This window comes from Dryobates pubescens, chromosome 17 (assembly GCF_014839835.1).
Source record: "Dryobates pubescens isolate bDryPub1 chromosome 17, bDryPub1.pri, whole genome shotgun sequence".
NCBI lineage: Eukaryota > Metazoa > Chordata > Aves > Piciformes > Picidae > Dryobates > Dryobates pubescens.
In genome coordinates this window covers 11,214,382-11,239,137 of record NC_071628.1, presented here as the reverse complement: position 1 = coordinate 11,239,137, position 24,756 = coordinate 11,214,382, and the positions used below count along the sequence as shown (strand labels likewise).

The 24,756-nt window shown below is 37.2% G+C and overlaps 1 protein-coding gene across 1 annotated transcript in view; it reads left to right on the top strand.

Annotated features, from left to right (window-relative positions):
- The window catches only part of ADAMTSL3 (ADAMTS like 3), a 185,765-nt gene that overhangs the window by 55,905 nt on the left and 105,104 nt on the right, over positions 1 to 24,756 (top strand). Inside the window, exon 4 of the mRNA XM_009897286.2 lies at positions 23,127 to 23,254. Within this exon, the coding sequence (XP_009895588.2) occupies positions 23,127 to 23,254 (128 nt within the window). The remainder of the gene's footprint in view (positions 1 to 23,126; positions 23,255 to 24,756) is intronic.

The window sequence follows — 24,756 nt, the reverse complement described above, 5'->3', positions numbered from 1 at the left end:
TGATTCCTGACAACTCAATTTTTAATGAGTTCTGTGTCATTTTTTAAAACATGTCCAAAGTATTTTTGTGACTGCTTATCTCAAACACAACTAGAACCAATCAAAACTCTCAGACTTGAAGGATTATATGCTATTAATTGTATTTCAAGTTAACAATGCTATATATTATTTTATGTTATTTGGAATAGCCTGGTTGGTATTACAGAGTGAAAGCGGTTGAATTAATGATGTGTTGCAGATTGTTTAGGCAACCACATAATAGCTGAGGAGGAACTGTGAGGTCTGCGTATCCAAAACTGTTTAGGCTCTTTGCGCAGAGGTGGCTACGCTGAGCCGTAATTATTCCAAAGAAGCAATTACTGCAAAATGAAAAGATAGCTCTTTAAGGTTATTTGTGTAGACATTTACATGCCTGACTTTGATGTGGACTGAGCTGTTGCTGCAGCCTGAAGTTTGTAACGTGCACCAGCGTTTAAACCATCCTGCTGTATATTAACCAGCTTATTGTATCCATTTTCTCCCAACTGCAGTGTGAGCCAAGAAACCTTTCATTAAAGAAATGATCCAACTAATTTAAGCTGGTAGAGGAAGGAACTACTGTGAAGTAATAATTTGGCTTTGGTTTGCTTTACAGTAGTGCCTTCTGGAATGACCTACTGTCAGATTGTGCAGGAGCTGGAGCTACTAATGGACATGTGATACGTACTTTATTATAATTGAGTGGCGATGACAAAAGAATCAATGTTTCTAATGCAAGCTAATTATTTTAACTCTCCAAGTGCCTTCCAGCATATGTACTGTTTCTGGTGCTGTCACACAGCCCATTAGAGCAATGGCTGTTTAACGATCTGAGAGGTCATTCTGCCAACTTTGTGCCAGAGGAGACCCTGTTCAACATGGCTCTCTTCACCTCTCTGACACGTTGACACTATTGTCGCTTTGTCTCAATCAGGGATGTTTAAGATTTGAATAAGATCAGAGACTTGTGGGGGAAAAAACCCCAAACCAATAAACCAGGAAATCTTTCTTTTTGCTTTCAAATCTAGAGAACAGATTTCAGGTTTCTCTGCTAAAATTACGAGGTCTGAAAACATGTTGTAGTTACTTTCATGTCAGTAAATGAAGATACATTCAGAAGACCACAAAATACTGAGGATACTGGAGGGAGTTGGCCCTGGTTCACATAAGATTATTTCCCAATTAGAGTGCTTCTTCCTGCTAGCTGCTCCTAGCTCCGTCCTCAGGCCAGGGTGCAAAGTGCATCCTTAGTAGAATATCTGTGCATTTCCTCTTTTCTGCCACCACTTCCCATTTCCCAATGGTAGCTGTTGAAATTGCTAGACTAAAAACTCATCATTGCTGTGGTTGGGAAACTTCCCATGTTCCTACTAGTGACTCCCATATTGCTGTCATTGTAGAACTGAGCCTGTGTTTATGTTCATCCTTTCATCTGCACTGTTTTCATCTTGTTGGTGGAATGGTCTGTAGCTGAAATTGTGTTTCTGTCTGGAATGCTGTTTAATTAGGATAAATGATCATGTGTGTACATAAGGTTATTTTTCTTTAATAAATCTTTTCTCCATATGTATGTTCTATGACAAAACTAATTAAGAATGACAAACGTAATTCAATAGGTTAGAGAGGAGAATTTTGTGTTGTCTCTTGTACTCTTCTCATATCCAAATTGTGGACACTGTGGGTTCTTTGTTTGCTCTGTCACCTTGAAGTTTAGCCTACCAAATTCGTCTCGGCGCTCTTGTGTTTATGTAATTTGTGCCGATGGCCATCTCAGGGTTTTTATTTTAACTACATCTGTATCCCACAGTTTCTTTTTGATGAAATTACCCTCCTTATGAAAGTTCATTTTAATTAACTCTAGCAATGAAGAAGTTATGAAAACTGTAACTGAGAAATGGTTATGTAAATTTTCGCTTAAATGTACATTTATAAGAAGAATGGAAAGTTTGTTTTTCTCACTATTTAATTAAAAGTTAAGAATGAGGTATGAAAGCTGAGGGGGGAAAAGATAAGATACTTAATAGAGTTAAAGGGAAATATTTTCTATTCTCTTCACCATTTTTTATTTTTTTTTCAGATTATGTAACTTTCCCCATCAGGCTTTTCATTCTTGTCTGTCTGAAGTAATGCCTCACACCTGCTTCTGAAGTCAGGGGACAGCTGTTTCTAATTTTTTCCTTTTAAGGAGAAAACCCTACTGTCATTGGAGTCAGTTACGAAAGTTGTAGGGACTTTCTGGTAGTTTTGGTGCAGGGACACCATCATTATTCTGGGCCCTCCATGATTCCTGCAAGGTTTTATCACTCATTGCCTTGCTGTGATCTATTTGAACCAGACACTCTTCTGTCTTTTCTGTGGACACCAAAGTGCTGTCCTTGTTTACTTTCTTCAGCATCTGCATTCTTCATCTCCTGACTGCTCACAGTGGAAGATAGTTCAGCAGTTTATGTACTGGTTTTCTTCTCTATTCCTACATTTTCTAAAATGACATTGGAGTTCTTACTGCTAATCCAAGCTCTCTAGCAGAAAGATACTATATATAGTGGTGGATGAGCAGGAGGAGCCCAATGTAGTAAGAGAGATGCTCTCTCTGCTCCAAAACTAGCAAGAGGCCAAAAAAAGGTCCTTGTGCCAGGACAGATATTTTTCCTTTCACTTGAGTTTCTTTAAGCCTTTCTTCTCTCTTCCAAGAGCACCTTTCTTCATTCATCTGGAGTACAGTTCATACAAAGCAACCAAGATACCTTTCATGTTTGTTTCTGAGTTGGATCTGCCTTAAAATCTCATGCAGGTAGTAAATCAATTCAGCTACCCCAGTAAATGTCTCTGAAAGAAGACAAGAGAAGAAATCAACACTGTTTATAAACTTTCAAAATACATAGTAAGAACTTTTCCCCTTTACTTTGTGATTTACTTCTCTTCATTGTTAGTAAGTTAATATGATGAAACATTGGTTTTGGTGCCAAAAATCATCAGGAACATAACCCAGAGCAATTTTAAGGGTGCAGCTTTTAAACAAGCTTCTGGAAGAAGCATTATTTGACAGCACACAAGTGAAATAACCCAGTTTGTTATTTTAATCTTGTATCTCCACTTCTGGTGTTCTGTCTTGTGGATGATTTGCATTCAGCTGAGGCTTTGGCTTATGGGTTACCATAAACGGCTCAAAACCAGATTGGGTCCACTTATATACAGCAATTTTTGTATATAATTAGAATAAAGCCAGGCAGCTTTCTGAAATACCTCTTTTCACCTGATTAAACTTGGAGTCGTTGCTCCTGATATAGAGCAGTTGGCTTTTTAGAAGACCTTGATTTTTTTTTCTTCCATGAAAGATAGGAGGCACTCTTCTTTGAACTTACTACTCATTTCTTGAATATTTTGTACTTGTCCAATTTCTTATCTGAAAGAAGAAAGCTTAATAGCAAGTTTGGAAATTTGTCTCTGAAGCTGAGCAGAAGTTCAAGCTAAAAAAAGGAATGTATTAGATGAGGAAGGAATAACATGTTTGGTTCCTGGCCTTTGCAAGATAGCATTTCTTTTACCTTTTTCTCAGTATATATGAGTATGCAGAATATTGGAGAATACATAAGGTGACTTTAAAGACTTGTCTACAGCTACAAGGCACATTGAATTTTTAATTGTAACTTGTACCACAGACAGAACAGATACTCTAATTGTATCTAACCCTGAGATCCCAATGATGCATCCATCTTGATGTCAGGCATCTCGATAAATATACATTTGGGCTTTTTCAATATTTATTGCTTGTTTTGTTAGAGTAATATAGCCACACACCAAAGTGTTCCTTTGCTATCTTCTAAACAGTGAAATGCTAAAATTCTGAATTAAAGCAAACAAGAAATGCAACCAAATGTTTTCTTCATTAGTTTAAAACACAACCACCTGTTTTTTGTGCTGCAGTTTACAACCAGGCTTAATGAAGTCTGATCTGACATTGACCTGCCTTGGTATTTCCCCATGTAATATTTCCAATTTTTATCTGTACAAGTGGAATCACACTGGTTTTACTCTATCTCCGTATGCTGAATTTCCCTACAGTAAGCTGGTTTTATTCCCATTATACCAAATACCAGTTTTTCCACTGAACTCACAAAGAGCAAGAACAGACACTAAAATGCTTGGAGTAGATCCACCTTCCATTATGTAAAAGGAAAGAAAGTAATTTTTTATTGAATCATGAAAGAGTCTATCCATATTGGTACGTGACACTTGCCGGTAGTCCAGCCTCTTGAGTGACTACACAGTCTTCCTAATCAACAGCTGTGTGGCAGCCTTCTGTTTCTGTCAAGAATTCTAGAATAATTCAGATGCGAAGAGAGAAAGGAAACAAAAAGGCAAGGCGTATGGTACCACCAAAGAATGTTTGAGAAGAAAGATCATGCGTGAGGAGAAAGTTCTTCACGGAGAGAGTCATTCGTCATTGGAATGGGCTGCTCAGGGAGGTGGTGGAGTCACCATCCCTGGAGGTGTTCAAGAGGAGATTGGACATGGCACTTGGTGCCATGGTCTAGTCAGGAGGTCTGTGGTGACAGGTTGGACACGATGGTCTCTTCCAACCTTGGTGACACTGTGATACTGTAATTAATATTTCATTCTGCAATGGTGCTTTGGATTACTCGCCCTCTCTAATACTCTTGTTTTAGCTTAATTCACACCGCTCATGATATTGTCCATTGTCTTCATTTTTTGCTCAGAAACTTAAGTAACATATTCTGGACATATGCAGAGTAAGAAAGCAAATAACTTTTTGGACTAGTTTACCCTTATCAAATGAAAAGAATGTGCAGCAAAGTAACTCAGCAATGTAGTCCCTGATCTGTAGCTCAAAGCACAATCACAGGAAGGATTAGTAGAGGCTTTTTTCACTGAACCTTTCCCAGGCGAAGTGTCACTAGGGTATTACAGCCTCTGCCTCACACATAGAGAAAACAGTTGTGGTTTTCTCCATCTTGCAAGACAGTCATGGTTCTTTATTCTTTACCATCTTGCCCAAAAATGTGCTGTTTGCTGAAGGCCTCCAGATGGGTTAAGTGGTATGGCTGCAAATCTCTCTCACCTCATTATTACTGTGGAGTAAGATGCATATGACAGAGAGCAGACATAGCTATCCTTTGAGTATATTGTTTGAGAAATCTCCTTTTTTGGGATAGCATCAGGTCTTCCCCTGACCTAGCAGCATGAGTTAGTGAAGGCTGAGAAACAGAACCACCAAGACTTTCCTATGTAAACAACTTTCTACTGTCTACTTGTTTTCCTGCTATTCTGGTGAAGCCTCAAAAACAAAGTTAATGACAATTGCTTGTGTGCCTACCCTCATTTATGAATAAACTGGTTTTAGAGTACTATATAAACATTGAGAAGTCTCTCTTTACAGCACAACAAGCCTCCAGTCTTGGGTAGGCTTTCTCACAGTGAGCACCAGCAGTCCATGATTGGAGTGCTGAAGAATCTATGCCAGAATAATTAATTTTCAGAAAATGCAGATTAATCCAAAGTTAATCAAGTTCATGCAATTAAAATCTAGGTAGCAGAGAAGCTGGGTAGAAAATTCCAGTGGGATTTCAGTCTCAGTGGGAGGTTACTGTACATTATAGGAATATAAATGCATTTTTCCACAAAAGCACATTAAAAAAAAGGTTGAAAACAGTTTAAAGAAAATAAGAAACATCTGTCTTCCTCCTCACCCTTTTTTGGTGTAGGTTATTAGACACATTCCTGCTTAAACATGTTGCCATATTTTAACTTTATTTTTTTATTTTGAGTTAATATGGAAAAGCACAGCACAACTGCAAGCTGTTCTTGCATTTTGTTTTGTGTATGTGGTAGCAACTTTTATAGATTAAAAAATGAAGACAAGAAGATTACTCTTTAAAGTTTATAACCAAGCTCTTGATCTCCAGCTAGGTTACTTATCATGTAAAAGCTTTTTTCAGATTTCTTCATCAGCTATATGCTTATTGACAATTTCACCTGGAGTTACATTTTTCCCTTTAGTTGATGGTCAGCTTCTTGGAACATGCAGAGGATGTCTCTGGAACATGTCTGAAAGCAAAAGAGAAAGGCAGTGAGGCCAATCTGCCTTGGGCAGCTCTCCAAAGGAAGTATTACATGCTTGGTTTTCATACCCTGATGTGTAAGACCTTGTGATGTGACTGACTATTTGAAGTGCTATAACTCAAAGTATCATTTAAAACAGAACAGGATTTTTCTTAGCACAGTATGGACATCATGTTAGCTGTGAAGGGTATGTTGTAATGATATTATTTGGTTTCTAAATAACATCTTTCTCTCAAACATTAATGAGACTCTCTTCAGGTGTCTGTTTACTTGGGTAAATGTTATATTCACACATAACTTTCAAGAAACAAACACACATTACTTGTTGTTAGTTTTAGTTGCACATAAGCTCATCTGTTGGTTGGGAAACTGAATCAGAAAAGTTATTTATTCAAATAATTTCAGTTGCTCCTCATCAGACATGGAGTTAGATTTCTGTATCCCAGGTCTTGTGTTCTAACCACCAGTCCATGCTGTCTGTGTTTTATCACCTGTAGGCAGCTTCTCTTCATCAGATTGTTTCAGCTTTACTATGCTTCGGTGCCCTCTACTGCTCCAGTAAAATAATGCTGTATCTTTCCTAATGTAGAAACGTGGTTAATTTTGTTGTGTTTCTCTCTGGGCTAACCAACCCAGTAGTTCTCCTGGTGAAACGTTGCTAGTAATGATGATTAGAGTAATGGATATACACTGTACTGAAAATTATTTTTTCTGAAGACATTTTTTTCTCTTTTTGAAGTCTGATGTGATTCAGACCAAGATCATGAGGTTTTCTTTTGGCAAGAGTAGAGACAGATATACACAAGCAGTTTTGATTACTATTTACTTGGCTGCCTGAATATACAATATGTAGCATCTGATACTCAGAAGTACAGCTTTCCCTGGAATCAGGAGTTGCTAATTTTGATTTGGGAACCTTCTGCAAGTCAGCTATGAATCAAGTTGTAGATTCTCAATCTTTTCCTTTGTTTTTTAGGGGGTTTTGTTGTGTCCTCCTTTCCTCTAAAATGTTTTGTGTTTCACTGGTTATGTTGATAGATCCACCCTCTTGATTGCTCCTGTTTTCTAGAAAGAAGCTTTGGGGTTTATAAGCCATTGACCATCTCTTTGCTATACTGGAGGCTCTGCTTATTTCAAATCTGCCATTCATTTAGCATATACTGTATTGATTTAATAAGTCCTGATTTTAAAATTGTGTGCATCAAATCAAAGGCTTTGCAAAAGTTGAAATGTTTTAGAGCTATGATTAACTTAATCAGCCATATCTGTTATCGACGTGTGGCATCAGGTTTATCTGATAAGACTATCTTTCTAATGATGTGAAGAGCACAATTTTCTTTGGTTCTCTGCTTGGGCTTTTTCTGTTTGTGAAAAGTGCACGATCGCCCTTATCTGTGTGGAACCATTGCATTGGCACAGAAAGTGAATTCAAGTTATAATTCAGTTTTTAAGATAGGCTGTCAGCAAATCCTGTCCTGGCCACTCTTGAGAGTATCATATACAAAAAATAATTGTTCTTAGATTTGTGATTGATGTAGCAGAACTGATAAAAGTTAGATTGTTTGAAAGTGTTTATAAATCACCCTGTCCATCTGTCCATTTCCTGTAATCTGTCATTACGGTTTCTAACGAAATTGAGAGAGACGCAAAACTGGCCTCATAACACTCTGGAATGAGTTTTGTTTCCATTTGGTACACGTTGAAAGGTGGCTCAATGCAACAATTCTAATCCTGGAATACCACATATGTAACAACAGGATATCTTTGCTTCGTGGTTTTGAATTACTGAAGGGCGTAGTCTGCCTCCTGTGTTTTTCCCTTAGCATTGCTGGGATTTATGCAAAGTAACTTGGCTAGTTGTAGGGATTGCTTGGCAGAGATGATTGTGTTTTTTCAAATACAATTCTTGTTCTCACTTGGGAGGTTAACATTATGGCAGGCTGGGTTTACAATCACTGTTGGACTAGAGTTTTGACTCTGTCTGGCACAGATGGGCTACTAAGTGCTGTGTGATGTGGTCACAGACACAGTTCTCTGCTCTGTTCGTAAAGATGCTTCCAGGTTTTTCAGTTATGCCTAGAAGTTGAATGGGGGAGCAGTTACTGCAGCAAGAATGAAATTTGAAATTCTCTTCATGCACTGGTTTCTGCGTTGCAAGGGATGGAAAAATTGTTTTGGAGAAGCAAGGTAAGTTTTACTACCTTTCAGTTTTTTGTCAAGATCAGCCAGGAGAATGGTGGAGGTTTACTCCCTGTTACAAAGCACCCCTCCTCTAGCAGCTTGCTAAAACAGAATAGGTATAGCACAAACATATTCTTGTGAACTCTCTTTGTCTACTGCTGCCAATGAGGTTACTGGCCTTCAAACTGTACAAGTTTTCTTCCAACTTTAAAGATCATTTCTTTAAAGAACAAGGATAAAGCACGCAATGTTGTCCTCTGAACACATTCTTCCAGAAGAAAGTATTAACTGCCTACACATCCTGGTCAGCTTTCCTTCCTCATGGGTCTTTAGGAAACTGTCCTTTGCTCAGCACCATTAAACCATATGAGCCTTCTATTCTGTGTTGTGAGCAAGGACAACATTTCAGTTCAGTACTGTAGAAAAATAGAAGTAATTTTTGTTCTTTCTGCCTTTTTGTGTTTAGTACTTTTCTGTTCTTTGGGGGAATTGCCAAGTACCAAAAAATTTGCAATGACAGACTGAAATCATTCACTGACATCTGTCAGTTAAATGCTTCATTATTGTAAACTTGTTTTAAGGAGCAGATCTGAAGGAGTTCTTAACTGTAACAGAAATGTGGCATTTGGGAGGCAGATGCAAAGTATCCGTGCTGGGAGACTTCCTTTTAGTCAAGAAGTACTGAACAGCCTCCTTTCTGATTTAGGATTTTGGGATGGAATGAAAAATGTTAGCTGTGCAGTTGAAAAGTATCCCTTCCTTATGTCCAACTCAATGTGCTTTTTTTTCCCAGTCTGAAAAATTGGGAAGAAATAACATGTTTGAGTTTTGTTGCTTGGTAAAGGAGTAAGAGTAAATTCTATTCATGTTGCTATAAGAGGTCTGAGTAGATGGTCAGACTAGATTCCTATCCTTTTCAAATCAGAAAATGGATGCTTTATTTCCTGGAAGAGAGTATTAGGTGCTTCAAGTATAATGTTCATGCCATAGTGTCAAAATATGGATGGTGTCTTGGTACACTGCAGTGCTCTTTTATTTGTCTATCCTGTTATTAAACTTCTCTAGTTACAAATTCAGAGGATTTTTAGAGCATTTTTATTACTAACTTAGCAACTTTCTTATGTGGGGAAGCTGCTGGTAGTGTCTGAAAGTTACCTAGCAGTAAAGCTCAATTTCCCCTTAATACATCTCTGGCTTAGATTTGTGTTAATTTTGTATTTGTTGAGACACACTTGAGAACTGCTGTTAATTACTGGATAGGATTGACAAATCCAAAAATGAAAATACAAGCACACAACCTTTTTATCATGTGTAAGCCACTTTTCAAAAACTGTCAAGGAATCATATTTTTAGAAGCTGTTCTTGTATAGACAGAAGTAATGCAATAACTGGGTCAGTCTTTCAGATTATGAACACACTTATGATGAGAATATTCTTGGCGTAAGTCAGGAGTATTATATAATAAGGAAACAATGTCTTTTTATACTTTTCTTCCAAAACATACCCTAGTGAGAACTAGACTAAAAAAACCCCATAGGATTGCCTATGAATAGATTTCTTTGCAACATGATAACTTCAGCCAAATTACACAAAGTAAATTTAAAATCCTTGTCATGTTTTCATAGTTACATTTCTAAACCCCTTTATTGGCATCTGATATGATTTCTGATTGTATAACTAAGTCCCAGACCAACAATATATAGATGTACAAAATTCTCCAAGTGCAGATTTCCAAAAGGCAGGAGACTCTGATCAAAAGCAACCAACTATGTAAATGAAATAAATTCAAAGCAGTGGGACTAATCCTGCTTTACCTGGTGCCCCAGAAGGTACAAAAAGGCATTGTGGAAGGCTGAGGAGTTTCTTCGGGTCGGCGGTGGTGTAGAACTATGCCTGTGTACTGTACTATATACTGTATGATTAGAGTGAGGACAGTATCTGTTGCAGTGCAACCTCCAGAAAGGTCAGAGATCTGCTGTGACAAGAGGTGTCAAAAAAGAAAGGGAATTGGCTCCTACAGTGAGATGCTACACAGACCATTGTCAATAGAGTTAAATGATGTGCATAGAAAAGCTGTGGAAGTCAGATGCAGTGTATCAGTGAGGAAAAAGAATTGTGTGCTGATCTCTCTTTGTGCTCAGCAAAGTAAATATGGTATACTGATTATATGGTGGCTTTTTAATTGACTGGTAAATGGTGATCAAGTTCTTTTTTTAAAGGAAAACAACCCTTCTTTTTTTGTGAGGGTGTCTTTTGGGAAGAGGAAAAAAAGTAGTGCCCTAAAGTATGGAACATTCAAAAATGTTTGGAATTTGACAACGGTTGAATAAGTCCAAAATCTGTTAGCTGGGTAACGTCTCTGTGTATGGTGGACTACATAGCTCATTGGTCACCTAGCTTGAAAAGCTTCCTTAAAGTTTAGGTTTATGTATTTGGGTGGGGAAAAAGTATGTAAACAAGAATGAAGTAATTTCAGGCTTTCAAAATACTGTTATACACAGAGTTTGGGAAAAGACAAAATGTGTTATCTATTTCATGTAGAAAAAGGAACTTCTCTGTACTAAAGATGTTGAAAAAATACCATTTGTTTAAAAATGTATGTGTGGGGGAATTGTTTTCAGTTTCTTACTGCTGTCAAAACTCTCATTTAGCATCAGCGCAAATATTTTCATATTTAATGTGTAGAGTGAGATGAGATGATAAAAGGGAGACTTCTGACAACTGAGATGTGATGGACAATTCTTGCAACAAGGGCAAAACAATGATAATTTATCCTACAAATTCAACTCTTTTTTGGGGTGAGGGGGAATCTATGGCATCTGAGGCACAACAGGGCTTTCATAGATAATCAAGAGCTGATGTTTTCTTATCTTGTGGCCAAAAGAAAGATGGTGTTCTTAAGTGGATCCTTTTTTGTGGATATCTGAAGAAGCATAATTCCAGACTCCAACCAAATAGCTCCTTTATAGCTAGGACACTGATAAATGGAGGGTGGTAGAAGAAATAAATCTGAGAAAAATATGTAGGAGTTTTCCCCCTTTTCTTTGATCTTTATCTGCCCATATGTGTACAAAACAACATCCGTGTCTTTAGTTTGGCTGTGGCTGACACAGAATCCGGGTCGTCCTTGTAGGTCCTATGTGAAGTCCAACAAAATCAGTGAAATACTTTCTATTGATTTCAATGGCTTTTAAAGCAGCCTTTGTTCATTAACTGCCTGACAGTAATGGAAAACAAAACCAAAAAAGGACCTTTGCTGATTAATTTATTTACGCAAATTTTCCTTAACTTCAAATGTCCCTTTTAAAACCAAAACAAAACCAACCAAACAAAAAATCCCAACTCATAGAACCAAATGCCTCCATAAGAAACCAAACCAAACAAAAACTCCAGGCCTCCTCCCTTCTCTAAACTCTCCAAATACACACCGCCAGGGAGTTACTTAAATAGATATTCTTACCTTTACTACAAAAAATTCATGCGGAAGTCCTATCTTGGAATACGCTATTCATTAGTTGGCTTGGCAGAAGGAACACAATCCAAATGAATGAGCTGCCAAGAGTATTTTTAGTGGTTTTATACCATTGCCCATTCAAATCTTGGAAAATTTCTTCAGAAAATTGGACAAAGTGACCAGTCATTTTATGGGCTTTTGCAAGATCTAAAAGTGAAAAACAACTATTGTATTTAGCATCTGCTGATGGAGGTTTCAGGCTACAGAACTTCAGAAAGTACTGCTGGGAAGCTAATACAATAGCCACAAAATGTTGGACTGATAATAGGAAACACTGGCACTGAACAGATATGGAAAGACTCATGCTAATATTCTATATCCAGGTCTGCTACCCTATGCCGAGTGCTAAAGATACTGTAGTTAAATGGTAGTAAAGATCTGGAATGAAGTCAGAGACAAATGCAAGATAGATGAACTTGTCCTTTTTCACTGTGACTATTATTGGCTGGTTAAGTCTGTCTTTGGAGAATTAAAACCCAGGAAGAGAAAAGAAAGCAAGTTGTACTCACATTTTTCCAAATGTGGAAGTGTGTGTCCTTACCCATATATGTAATTAAGCCTTCATCTTCCTTTATTTGAAGTCAAAGTCAGTGTTTTTCCTTTTGCTTCTTTGGGAGTTGGATCTAGATTTGTGCTGCCATTGTAACTGTTTCCTTGACAGTTTTTTGGTTGGGTGGTTTTGTGTTGGTTTTTTTTTTTAAACTCTCCCCAAGCTGGAAGCTAGAAAATCAATAAAAAGGAAACTATTCACCAGATACCACATGAGGTTTAGTGGATTATATTTTATTTGACTCAAAGTGGAAAGGAATGACAAAAGAATATAACATTTTTAATCCTACATAAAATACCTTTCTGGGTAGCTGTTCTGTGCACATGAAGCTTAATTGTGAAGGTGTTTTTACTCCTCAGCAACACTGTCTTTTTTTGACCTGTACAAAGATGATATCCAGCCTGTGTACAAACCTGTACAAAAGTAATATCCAAAGTTGATACCTTCAAAAGTTACTTTGGCTTGCAAGTTCTGCATGTTGGGATTGTCTGCAAGATGAGATGTAGACAGGATATATATTTTTTTTAAATTATCTAAAAAAATCTTCTAAGGATTTTACGTGTGTGTTGCTGTATATGGGAGAATATGCCTGGAGGAATGACAGCTTGAGGTGACAGAATTGGTACAAACTTTTGACAGTAAATAGCTAGTGATCAAACAAAAGTTGTGTATGACAGAACGTCAGCAGGAGCAGTTTAAGGCTAGATTTCACCAGTGCAAGTGCCCACTGTAGGAGGTTCATAACATCACCTAAAGTGAGCTCTTCACAATAGTGAACGAAACTTTTCTCCAAGTGCGGGAGATCATCTGGAGCTAGTGAAAATGAGCAAACTTAAATTTGCCTCTAAACTAAGCATGAGTAATAAAAAGAAACACTAAAATTACATTTTGTTTTTGGATCAGTTATGCCATTGCTTAATATCACCCTAAGATCAGCTCACAGTTAAAGGGGCAAGAACTGTTTTCCCTGAGAAGAAAATGCATCTTGTTAAATTTGATTTATGCCGCAGTAAAGAGGCACTGATCAGGCTGACAAGTTTTACAGTTATTTGGGGCAGGACTAACTTCAGTCAGACTGTTTCTCAGTTTTGGGCTTAATAAGAATTCCCCTTAAATATATTAATTTAGAATGGCTCTACACAAAGTGATATCTGCTTTAAAAATCTGGGGTGAGAAGTACATCGACATGAAATAGTGCCTTTAAAATTCAAAATTGATAAACTTAATTGTTCTACATTTATAGAAAGGAAAAAATAGGATTCTTATAATTGCTGTCAGCTAACAATGTGGTTTTAATATTTTTTCCTTTTGACGTTTGTTCTGTTGCCAGGTGTATCTGCTTATATTCTGTGATCTGCTTTGCATTACTTTTATAGAAATATTGCCATTAAACGTGCTACATATAGTATTAAATAGCACAGCGAGTCAGGAGACGTGGATTGAATCTCTAGTGCACAAAGTAGAAGGTTGGATGCCTCATCTGGGTGATACGGTATAAATACCTATAACCAAATCATCAGTCTGGCACTACTGATAATCTTGACATTAAATTGAGCCATGCAGGAGTGCAGTATCCCAATATCCAGGGTTATGAATATTGCAGATTATGGACACACAAAATGCACCAGAAAGACTTTCCTGTATTGGCTACTCTTGGTGCAGTTTATTCTTCTGTCAGTATTTCCCCTATAAACTCCTTTTATTCATAGGCTTGGCAGTTAGCCATAAAATTTTGCTTCTAGCAGGAACTTGGCAGACACTGTCTCCAGTCAGGAAAATTATTTTAAACAAATTTTTAAAATGTATGATACATATTGGGGCTCTTTTCAAAGTTGGAGGTGCAGTCCTTTTTGGTTTGTGGGGGTTTTGGTTTTGTTTTCATGAGAAAAACGATTGGTTTCAGTGTTGAATTTTTTGTTGTTTTTTTTTTTTCCATTGTAAATCCTCTAAACAAATTCTTAAAGGAAAAAAGACTGACACCCATTAGAAAGAGAAAACATTAGTTTTCTTTGAAAAGCGTGCATATAGAGGTACTGTGTGTAAATGGCAAGGTTTTGTGTATTTTGAAGTGATTGCTCTTAGGATGTTGCTTTAAGTACATAATTTATCGTTGTGATGGGATAAAGCTTGTTCATGATGTTATAAACTGTAAGGTAAATAGTATGTGACATACACATACTTTTAAATGCCCATATTCCCTCTTTATTTACTTTTCCATAACCTGTCTGTCAGTCTTCTACACAAGAGTCTTAGCAAGTCAACCCTTTAACAAATTCATCATAGTGCAATAATTGGTAATACTGTTGTGGGAGCAAGCAGATAAGATATCTTTATGTCAATCTGTTGTATGGTCTAGGATCCAAGTGTACTCAGGTTGCACCTCACGTAAGCAGAATAGCCTTTCTTATCCTTCAGGGTCTGCAGTGTTGATTTGGGAAAATACCACCAGGACCACCACAAATCATCAGGAATGAAATGTAGTGGTGATTTGTGGTAACAACTCCTGGTTTTGTGTCAAGGTCTGTTCTTCTCCATGCTCTTACTGTTTACCTGTAGGCTGGATGACAAAGAGAAGTCCCACCCTGTGCTTTTCCCCTGTCACTTTTCTTCTACTTATGAACTCTAAGTTTGCTACCTTGATGATTAATAGAGCTTCTGTAATTTGTGGCATTACCTGCCATAGCTCTCCTTTACCCTGAAAACACTTCTTCAGTTACTGGGTCTTCATCAAATGAACATATCGAAAAGGAAAGCCTGACATAGGTATTTTACCAAGAGCTGTGTCTGGGACTCATCACTTCTCCTCACCCTTAGGAAAAAATGTTTACAATTTTTTGCTTTGTTTTGTGTTCTTTTTAATATGGAAAGCATGAATTAAAAGCATTCAAAAATATGTAATCAACAAAGTATGATTGCAATTTCATGTGGCATGAGAATCATGGACTCACTTAGGTTGGAAAAGAACCTGATAAATAATATTCTATATTTGATAGTGGCACCAGTGTGTCACTGTGTGGTTTTGGGAAGCTGATACAAATCCTCTGGTTCGTCACAGGCATGGTGCTCATCCTTTATCAGTGTTGCTCTTCCTTCTGCTGCACGTGCAGAAGTGACACAGTTTTTAAACTTTGGAGACTGGCTTTAAAAATTGCACAGTGAAGTATTTTAAAGCCCCTCTGTTTGGATGTTTGCAAACATGTTTAATAAGGTAATTAAGAAAAAAAAAAGAAAGCTGGATATATTTCCCAGAAATTGGAATATCTTCTTCTATTATGCACCTGAGGAACGCTGCACATTGGACTCTGGCTGACCCATCACACTGTTTGTGCTGGATGAGGAACATGTGGTGCACAGTGTGAAGGTGGAAAAACACAGTGCATCCAGGTGCAAATTTTGACTAAGCATTCAGTAAAACTTGCATGAATTCTTACTACTTTTATGGACTTCAAGAAATACACAGAAGGTTGTTAATGCAAAGATAATTAACACACCAAAATCACCTGAAGATTTTCCCATTCATACTTTGTACCTACTGTAGATACACATAAGTAAAACAGACAGTGTTTATAGTTGCAAAATAGAAGGAGGAAGAGCTCTGCAAGGGTCAATAAAATCTGATTTTGGAGGCAGATGTAATTCTCAGCTGTGCCTTATCCTTATCCTCCTTCTTCCTGAGGTCAGATTCTCATCTGCAAAATGGGCAAAACAATACATAACCTTATAAGGTGCAATCAGAAAGTAGTAAGACTGCAATTTTTGTCACATGAAAACGCTATCATTGTATCTGTGACAAGATTTCTTTGCACAACCAAATGCAAGGACTGAATACTTAAAAATACCATACTGTGTAATTGATGATAATTTAAATATTATTATGCTTGGTAGGATATATAACTTTTAAGTTCTTCCTTGGGAATGTTAATGTAATTGATGATATTCTTGAAAGGAATATCATATTTCTTATAGATGTTTTAAAGCATCCTTTCCTTTCTTTTCTTGATTGTTTTAGAATTCTGTCATTACCTCTATTCCAAGCCCTGGCCAGTGTTTGTCTGAGAATGGCTACTGAGAAAGTGGGCAAGGAGTGATAACTATTTATATTGCTTTCTTGGTTTTGTTCCCTTTCTGAACCTCAGTGCATTTCCCAAGGCCTGTGGCTTTTGAGTTGTTGGCCAGCTACACGTGCAAATCTTTAAGTTATAATTCTCCAGACCACTTAGAAGTGGAGGGAATTGGAGTGGTGCTAAACATTTCTCAGTGTAGTTTCCATTTCAGATGGGGCAGAGTCAGAGGAATGAGTGTGTTTTGAGCGTTCCAATTTATATATTTCCAGCTACGTATTCACATGTACTTTTAAATCTTGGAAGACAATGAAATACTGGAAACTCAGGGAGGAAATTTTCTTGATCTTGGTCAGCTGTCCCAGATGATTTGGTCTAAAAGCATTAGAGAAGCATGAACTTCTTGACTGCCTGTTTGAATATCGCCAAAGGTGGTTATTAGCCTTCCTTCCTCTTCTCAGAACCTAAGATCTTTTCTATGCTCTAATACTGGTGAATGTGGACTAATATTTACCATTGTAGAAAAGGCAGATACACAAGCCTCATACAGCTGTAGCTGGGGGAGCATGAATGAAAATCTGGGCAGCTGAGTCTGGATTATCAGGTACATTTTCAGTGATGTGCATTTATGGGACATACTTATCAGAGTTTTAAAAATAATTTCTCTCTTTGGTAGACATTTCTGTCAGAATAGTAATTTATGGCATATCACCCAAGAAAATAAAACAGATTGCTGTTGTCCAGAGGAGACAGCAGAGGCAAGTGCTCCTCTTGTAAAAGTCAGTTATATAATAAAAATATACTCTGGGACTTCAGTGGAGGTCATCAAACCTGTCAGCGGTGAGTAAAACTAGAATTTGTGTGGTATTTTAGAATCATCTGAACAATGTTGTTAACTCACATTGAAAAATAGCAACTTAATCATGCCTTAAGTACTTCAGTGCTGATTCCTTTTATCAGGAGTATGTAGGTGCTGTCTTGAGCTTTTGTTAGATGCAGAAATAACTTCAGGAGTTGGGTATACTAATGCAGTTGCTTGCTGCTTGGAATTGCAGGGTGGGAACCATGATTCCTTCTCCATGCCCACAAATTCCATGTTCCCTCTGTTACTGCTCACATAGAAGGAAGGAGGTGATACAGACTCTCTTCAGTGCCAAAAGCCTCAGCTAGCTCATAAGTGCCAAACAGCCAAGCAACATTTCATCCCTTCATGGATGCCAAAAGCCTCAAGTATCCGTGCTCCACCTGCCAAAACCTCCAACTTTGTCCTGACAACTCCTGCAGTGCAGGCCTGTGTTGTCAATACGAAATTTTGCAATACACTGACAATGGAAAATCTGGATTCAGTATAACACTGAAAAACATGCTGGGATTTGCCTTCAGTTTAGTATCAAAATGAATTACACTGTAAATATTTCCTCTGTGTGACTCTCTTGTATGTTTTATTTTCCAAATCTTGAATTTGAACTTGCACAATTCAACACTGAGAGCTCCAAACTACATCTGAGCCCCCAGATGTATTCTTTCATGTAGCTAAAGAAGTCCATCATTTGCCTTTTGGCTGATTTCTTGCTGGTGAGTCTCCTGGTATTTCAGTGAGTTTTACCAGCTTGTGTTTCTGTGCTCTTTTTCTTACCATGCACTGATTCCATTTTGCTGTCAGTTCATAGTACATGGACACCCCTACACAGTAGCAAGGCCAAGTTAATATGAATGAAATAATATTAGTAATACTAAAACTCATTCCTTGTAACATCTGCTTAAGATAGCTGCATTTACTCCCAGGTGGTTTTTATCAGTCTAAAATGATGATGCTTTTTTTTCCCCTCAGGATTTTATAATCCCAGATCTATCCTTTTTAATGTACAGAATAATACATAATTTAATTTGGTTCATATAAGTAAAAGATCTATTAAACTTAATGACATGTGCTGTGCACAATTAGGTAATATATAATGCACCCAGAAACAGAAATGTATCAGAAAATGTGTTGAAATCTATAATAAAACAAGTGGAAGTTTTTCTGCTAAAATCAGGTAATGCAAAATTTCTTCAATATTTATTTTTCTGGAAGTAAGTTTTGACTGTTCTACTTAGTTGCTGCCACATCTGAAATAGTACTTCCTTAATCTGTATTCTACACCTTCCTTACATTGTACAAAATAGAGGTGTAAATTGGTTTTGTATGTAACATTAGCAGGGAAGGAGATTTCTTGTATCGTTAGTTGCAAAGCATAGACATAACAGCCAGAGTTAAAAGCAAAGGATACGGTTCTGAGGCTGAACAGTATTACCCAGTGATTATCTGCAGGTATATACATGTTCCTTCAGTTTTGTACTCTGCTCAAGGATACATTCATCAGTGCAATTTGATACTTTCTCTGCCAAGTGTAGTGTCTGGGAAAAAGAGTTTGTGAAAAGCGTCACAGAACTGCTCAGGCAGGATATTTCCACTTCAGTGTCATAATTCCTTGCACTACCTCTGGAGACGTTGTTAGGTATGAGGAGAAGCAAATGGCATAGTGCAGTGCTGCACATGAAGATTAGTGAGCAGCAACCTGACCTTGTGCTTTGGAATACTGAAAGTCAGGATAGTGTTAATAGTACTTACAGGTTGTGAGAGTGGGAAAAAGCAATAAAAAGGAAATGCTTCATCTCTGTTCAAAACACTATCAAAGATGAAATTCACTCCTGGGAGAAGGGCCAGCACTGAGCTTTGGGTATTGCTTAATTTAGGCTTTCAGTGGGACTGAAGGGGTGTTTATACCCTCCAGTAGATTCTTTCCCTTGGATGAATTTAGTCTGAAGAATTTAAATTTTGTATGGAGAAATTTAGTTATATGCAATGTGTTATTAAATAGCAATATGATATAGCTGTGCCAATGTAACTCCTCATGGGGATTCTCTTTTGGACTTTGGCATTCCTTTTCAAATTCATAAAATACACTCCAATAAGAAGCCATGTGAAAAAAACAAAGAGCAGGTATCCAGAGAGCTGCAGTGACATCTGCATAGTAGCAGGTACATTGGTAAATATTCCTGCATAACTGATGCTTGTTATGACAGCATCTTATTTTCTGAGCCCATCACTAAGTTTGAGTCGATCATTTTGTATATCCATCCAGTTGTAGGCATTCCCTGCATTGGCAGATACTGCCCAGAGGTTGCATTGAATCTCTTCTAGAACCTGACAGAGCTGGGCAGCCTGCTCTGGAGAAGTGCTCAGGGGCATATCACAGAGCAGAATTTGGGGTAGTTTGTGCTGCATTACATGGCAGGTGGACTGTCACCTAGGGACATATGCAGATGAATCTTAGTGTTGGGACTTTGTTTCTTTCATTGCACATTCTGTTAGAAAAATTCTGGTGTCAAATGCTATGTACTTGGCTTGTGCTTATTTTAAAGCATAAATGTGTGCTAAAACCTCTGGGAAACAAACATTGGGGGTGTTGGAGCATTGCTGTTGATAGTCTGAATCTTTCTTGCACTGAATACTAAACATTTACATATCCAAGCCTTATGTAATGGATGTCTGAAGAATAATAAAACTGCATAAACTGACCTTCATTCTCTGGCACCACATCTCCTTTGAAGTCTGCATGATCAAATTCAAGACAATTATGTCATCCTTCATAACAGCCAAACAAAAGTTTGGCCAAATAATAATTTTTCTCCATATAACAGCACTGTGTTTGATTTTTGTAATGTGTGTCAATGTAGCTGTTGTTATTTACTGGGTGTTACAAGTGACAGTAAAAAAATCCCCTTGTTTTAGATTAATGATCAGTCCTGGTAACATCTGGATTTCATTTATTTTACCTCAGTACCCACTTCTGCTGTGCTCAGTTACTTTGAATAGAACATTGCAAAGCAAGTACGGCCTCAAAACACACACAAATAATTTTCAGTATGTGCCCATATGAGGCAGAAAACAGAGCCCTGGATAGAAGAAGGGAAGCTGGCACTAACACTTTCCCCCCTGTCCAAATCTACCAATGCCACACTTTCAGTAAAATTCTCCATGTACAAGCCTGCTTCTGTCAGTTAAGGGCTGTCAGCAGAGACTCAGATCACACATTACTGGGCCTCAGACCTTGAGGAAACCTTGGCATACTGTCATCTTAGTCTTTGAGGCTCTGCCTGTGTCACCAAGTGCTTCAAAACCTGTATTTTATTTTCCTCCATCCTCTGATTTAAGTGATCCTTGCTGAAGTCCATGTGCAGTATCATGACTGACTTACTTTACTTTCAAAACTAATTATAGATTGGATACATAGATTGGGATGAAATATTTGAAACTATCTTCAGTAATTGGATTAATTTCTGCAGAGGACATTGTATAGATTCTTAAATATTGCGTTGAATGTAATGCTTGCATTCAAGTGTGATGCTTTAGGAATGGTTGCAACTCTTGCCAGCATAGCTGGATCCAGTGGAAGTGTGACAGCTATTGCCATCTAGTTCTGTGTAAAAGCCAGCCAGTCATTTAGGTTATGTTTCTAGTTGTTTAAAGTTATTTTATCTCGATTCACTGCAGCACTTGGGGCATTGCTTGATCATGTTACATCAATGGGTACATATGTGCATGTACACATTGATGTATGTGCAGGTACATACATACTTTCACAGTGAGGATGTTTAATGTACATGTTGCACTTCATCTGGTGCAAAATTAAACCATTAAAGGAAAAACACTTCCATAAAAGCTTCACTGCTGACCCACATTATTACAAGTGAAGATAATAAAACATGAAAAAATTGAAGTTAAGAAGCAAAACCAGAATGCCCTTTTTAAGTTAGCTGTTGATTTAATTCCTAAATGAGCTTCCAAGGTTTTGTTGGTTTAAATCATGATGTTAATGATCTTTATTTCATTTCAGTTTGGTACCATGTTGTAGACAAATGTAGTACGTGGAGTTTATGAAACCAGACAGCTAGTAAATCAATATTATTTTGCTAGTAAATTACTAAGCCAGTGCAAGCTGCTTTTAACTCTTTCCCATGGGACAAGTAGTTTGAAGTATCTGGAGTTTAAATCAACACTGTGGGCACTGAATTAGTCAATGATTCTGAAGAAGGCTTTGTTGGCATAAACCTCTGCTTTGATGATCCTAGTATTTACAGCTTTTTAATTAGATACAGTTCAGAACAATAGCTTTTATCAAAGCAATTTAGTAACTGAACAACTGGACATTGTTTAGGGCTTTAGATGACATTCTGTCTGTTAATATCATGTGGCTGGTTTTAATACAGTGATGAAGGTAGGATTATTTTAAGCATTGCCACTGCTTCATCAAAAGAAACTATTTGAGAGTGACGTATATTAATTTTTTCAATATCAAAAGTTTAATAATTTCTTCTCAACATTTAAAATAACCCAACCATTTTCCTTGCAATTACAGAAGATAAACTTTAATTTTGTCCTCATCAATTTGGAAGAAGTGACTGTTTTGTTCATCTTGACTTATTTTCGTGTGCTGAGTGATTTGTTGAGAAGTGCCGAGCTCTTTTTGCTCAAGATTGAGGGCAGTTGGTTCCATTTTCAGTGTCAGATGTTTCAGGGTTGGCTTCTGTTGTAAAGTAAACCCAATGCCAGCATGGAAATTCCTCAGGGATCTTGGCAGAGCTGGGCTCTATGGTTTCTGGAACAGCAGATTGGCCTAAGTACACTTTTAAAGCTTTACCATAAGTGTTTGTAAAATTTGTAAACTTAGTGGAGCAAGAAAGTTCAGGAGCCACTGATGTGTTTAGACCACTTTCTTCAGTTTAAGGTTCAAATTGAGATAGTGTAGCCTCTAACACCCAAAACCAAACAAAATTGGAGAAGTTCATGGTTTTTGTAAGAGGGGTGGAAGAGTTTGGAAATTGCTGATGTTTGTTAGCTGCTTAACTATGGGAGTAGTGCTGTTATACTAAGTCTGTCTGCTCTTATTAATACCTTTAAAACGTGTTTGAGTAGTCCTGAGTTCTGCTCAAAGTTGTCTAAGTTTATTTGCCACTTGAGTTTCTAAAAATGATGCTTGTTCAATAGTTATACTTAAAACTGCTGTGTGAGCGCATCCCAGGTATGACAGCTTGTTCACAGAAACAGACCCATTTTAGAGTTCTGTGGCAGGTGGAGTTTTTGTTTGTTTGATTGATTTTTGCGGTTTTGTTTGCTCTAGTATTTAGGAGACAATCCCTTTGCCTACACAGCATTGTACTGATTTGTATTCCCAGTATGGTACTATATTGAAAACAACTTTGTCTTTACTGTTTACCATTTTAATTTCAAGCTTAATAATCTTTTATCTGAATCAATTTTCTTCATGACTGAAGATAAGCTGGCTTTATACTATTGAATTTAGGAATATTTATGCATTTTTGTCATCCTTATACTGTAAGATTTCAGTGAACATCCCTCACTTCAACTTTCATGAGGTGTTTTGGAAGAAATTAGAGCAATTGTGTTGGACACGTGTGTTGGGAATGACAGCATCATTTGACATAGCAGTCTGTTGGCAGAAGACAACACATCAAATGCACTGTATCTTCAAACACTCTGCTTCCTTTCCCTTGTAATTATTATATATTATAATAGTAAATAAACTTGAGATACCATAAATAAACTGCAAAATAATATACTCAGTACTATTAATGTCAAGCAGTAAAACATTTACCATATCTATTAATGTAGGTTTTTCCCCCTCTCTGTCCTCTGTTTTGATTTTGGTTTTTTTAGAACTCCAGAATCACTCGCTCTGATGAAGATAAAGAAGGTGCTTGGGATGCCTGGGGTGCCTGGAGTGATTGCTCTCGGACTTGTGGAGGGGGAGCCTCTTACTCCTTGAGGAGATGTTTAAATGGCCGGTAAGCCACACGTTTATGTGAGTTTATTCTTTGGCACCTCTGCCATGATTCTGTCCTCTGATGGCATCTCTAGAGAAGCACCGTGGTTTCTGTTTCTAGAACCAAGTGCTGTGTACCGATCAAATGCTATGAAATCCTGTTAATATATTTTTGTAAGATGTTAAATAAATACCCGAGCTTTCAACTATGATAGAACTTTAGTGTGTTATTAAATACGTTATTGGAATAACAAAAAATATTTTATTTAGTACAGTCAAATACTGAGAGAAGTCCCTGTCACCATAATATAAAGCAAACAGTAAGTTACCTGCATACAAATTTGCACTTAAACATTACCTGAAATGAATTTCAGGTCTCCTCCATATCTTCCTGTAGCAAAAATCAAGTGACTTACTTAATATAGAGATGTATCAGATGCTGCTTGCAGTTGGAAAATTTTCTGCTGGTTCTTTCTATGCAATGGTCCTGGTGGCCATATGTTTTCATGGATAAGCCTCTGTAGCTTGAAGAGAACAGTGTATGTGGTGAAAACAATTTACCTCTGTAGTAAAGCTGGACTAATGTAGGAACTTGTTGCTACAATCCTGAAAGTATGAGTAATGCAATAGGCGTGTCAGGCGAGAAGAGATCCCAACCAGTTTAGAAGCATCTGTGCTGGCATCCATATTTGCTGCTTTATTTGTATTCTTCTTAAACATTTTTAAAACTGTTGATTATGTTTGTATTTCTATTTTCTTGATATTTTTTTTCCATGTTAAATGTAATATTGTCCAGGAAGTAATTTTTTTCTTGGAAAAGGCTTGTAGTATGATACATTAGTTAAGTGTAAACTGTATGAAATGCATAGCTGAAGATGATTGATTAAACCACTGCCTGTTTTAGTGCAAAATGTACAAAGATCTTTGAGAAGAGTAAAATTTCCAGCAAGAAGCTGTGATATTCTCCCAGTATGTTAGGAGCTGTGAAATGATCTCAATAAACTGTAGCAATATAAATTCCACTGTGGTTTTATTAATATTTTTAATGTGTTCCCCTGTGAAAAACATGTGCTTTCCATACCTTGACAAATGTGTAGTTTAAAAGAGGCTTTTTTTCCCTGAGTTTTATTGTTGTTGTAATGCCCAGGAAATGCGAAACTGTGAAGCAAAGTTTTTAAATTTGTACATACCATAAACATTTTTAATTTGCACCTTGTGATGGAGTCATTCTTATAAAATATTGGAAATTTGAGACATGCAGTATCTTGAGCTTGGAGAGTTAGTTGTACCTTCGTCTGAGCTGGTCAGCTCTTGCTCCAGACATCCACTGCTTTTTAAATGATATTTTTCAATCTCTAACACATGTTTAAAATGTTGTTAATATTTTCAATGCATTTTCATGCAAAAAGTGAAAAACTTAAGTTTGAGCAGACAATTACCAGCTATACATTCATGCATTGTTTATTGTAAGACAGGTCTTTTTGGTATATTGCTGATTTTAGAGGTAGTCCTAATTACAGTTTC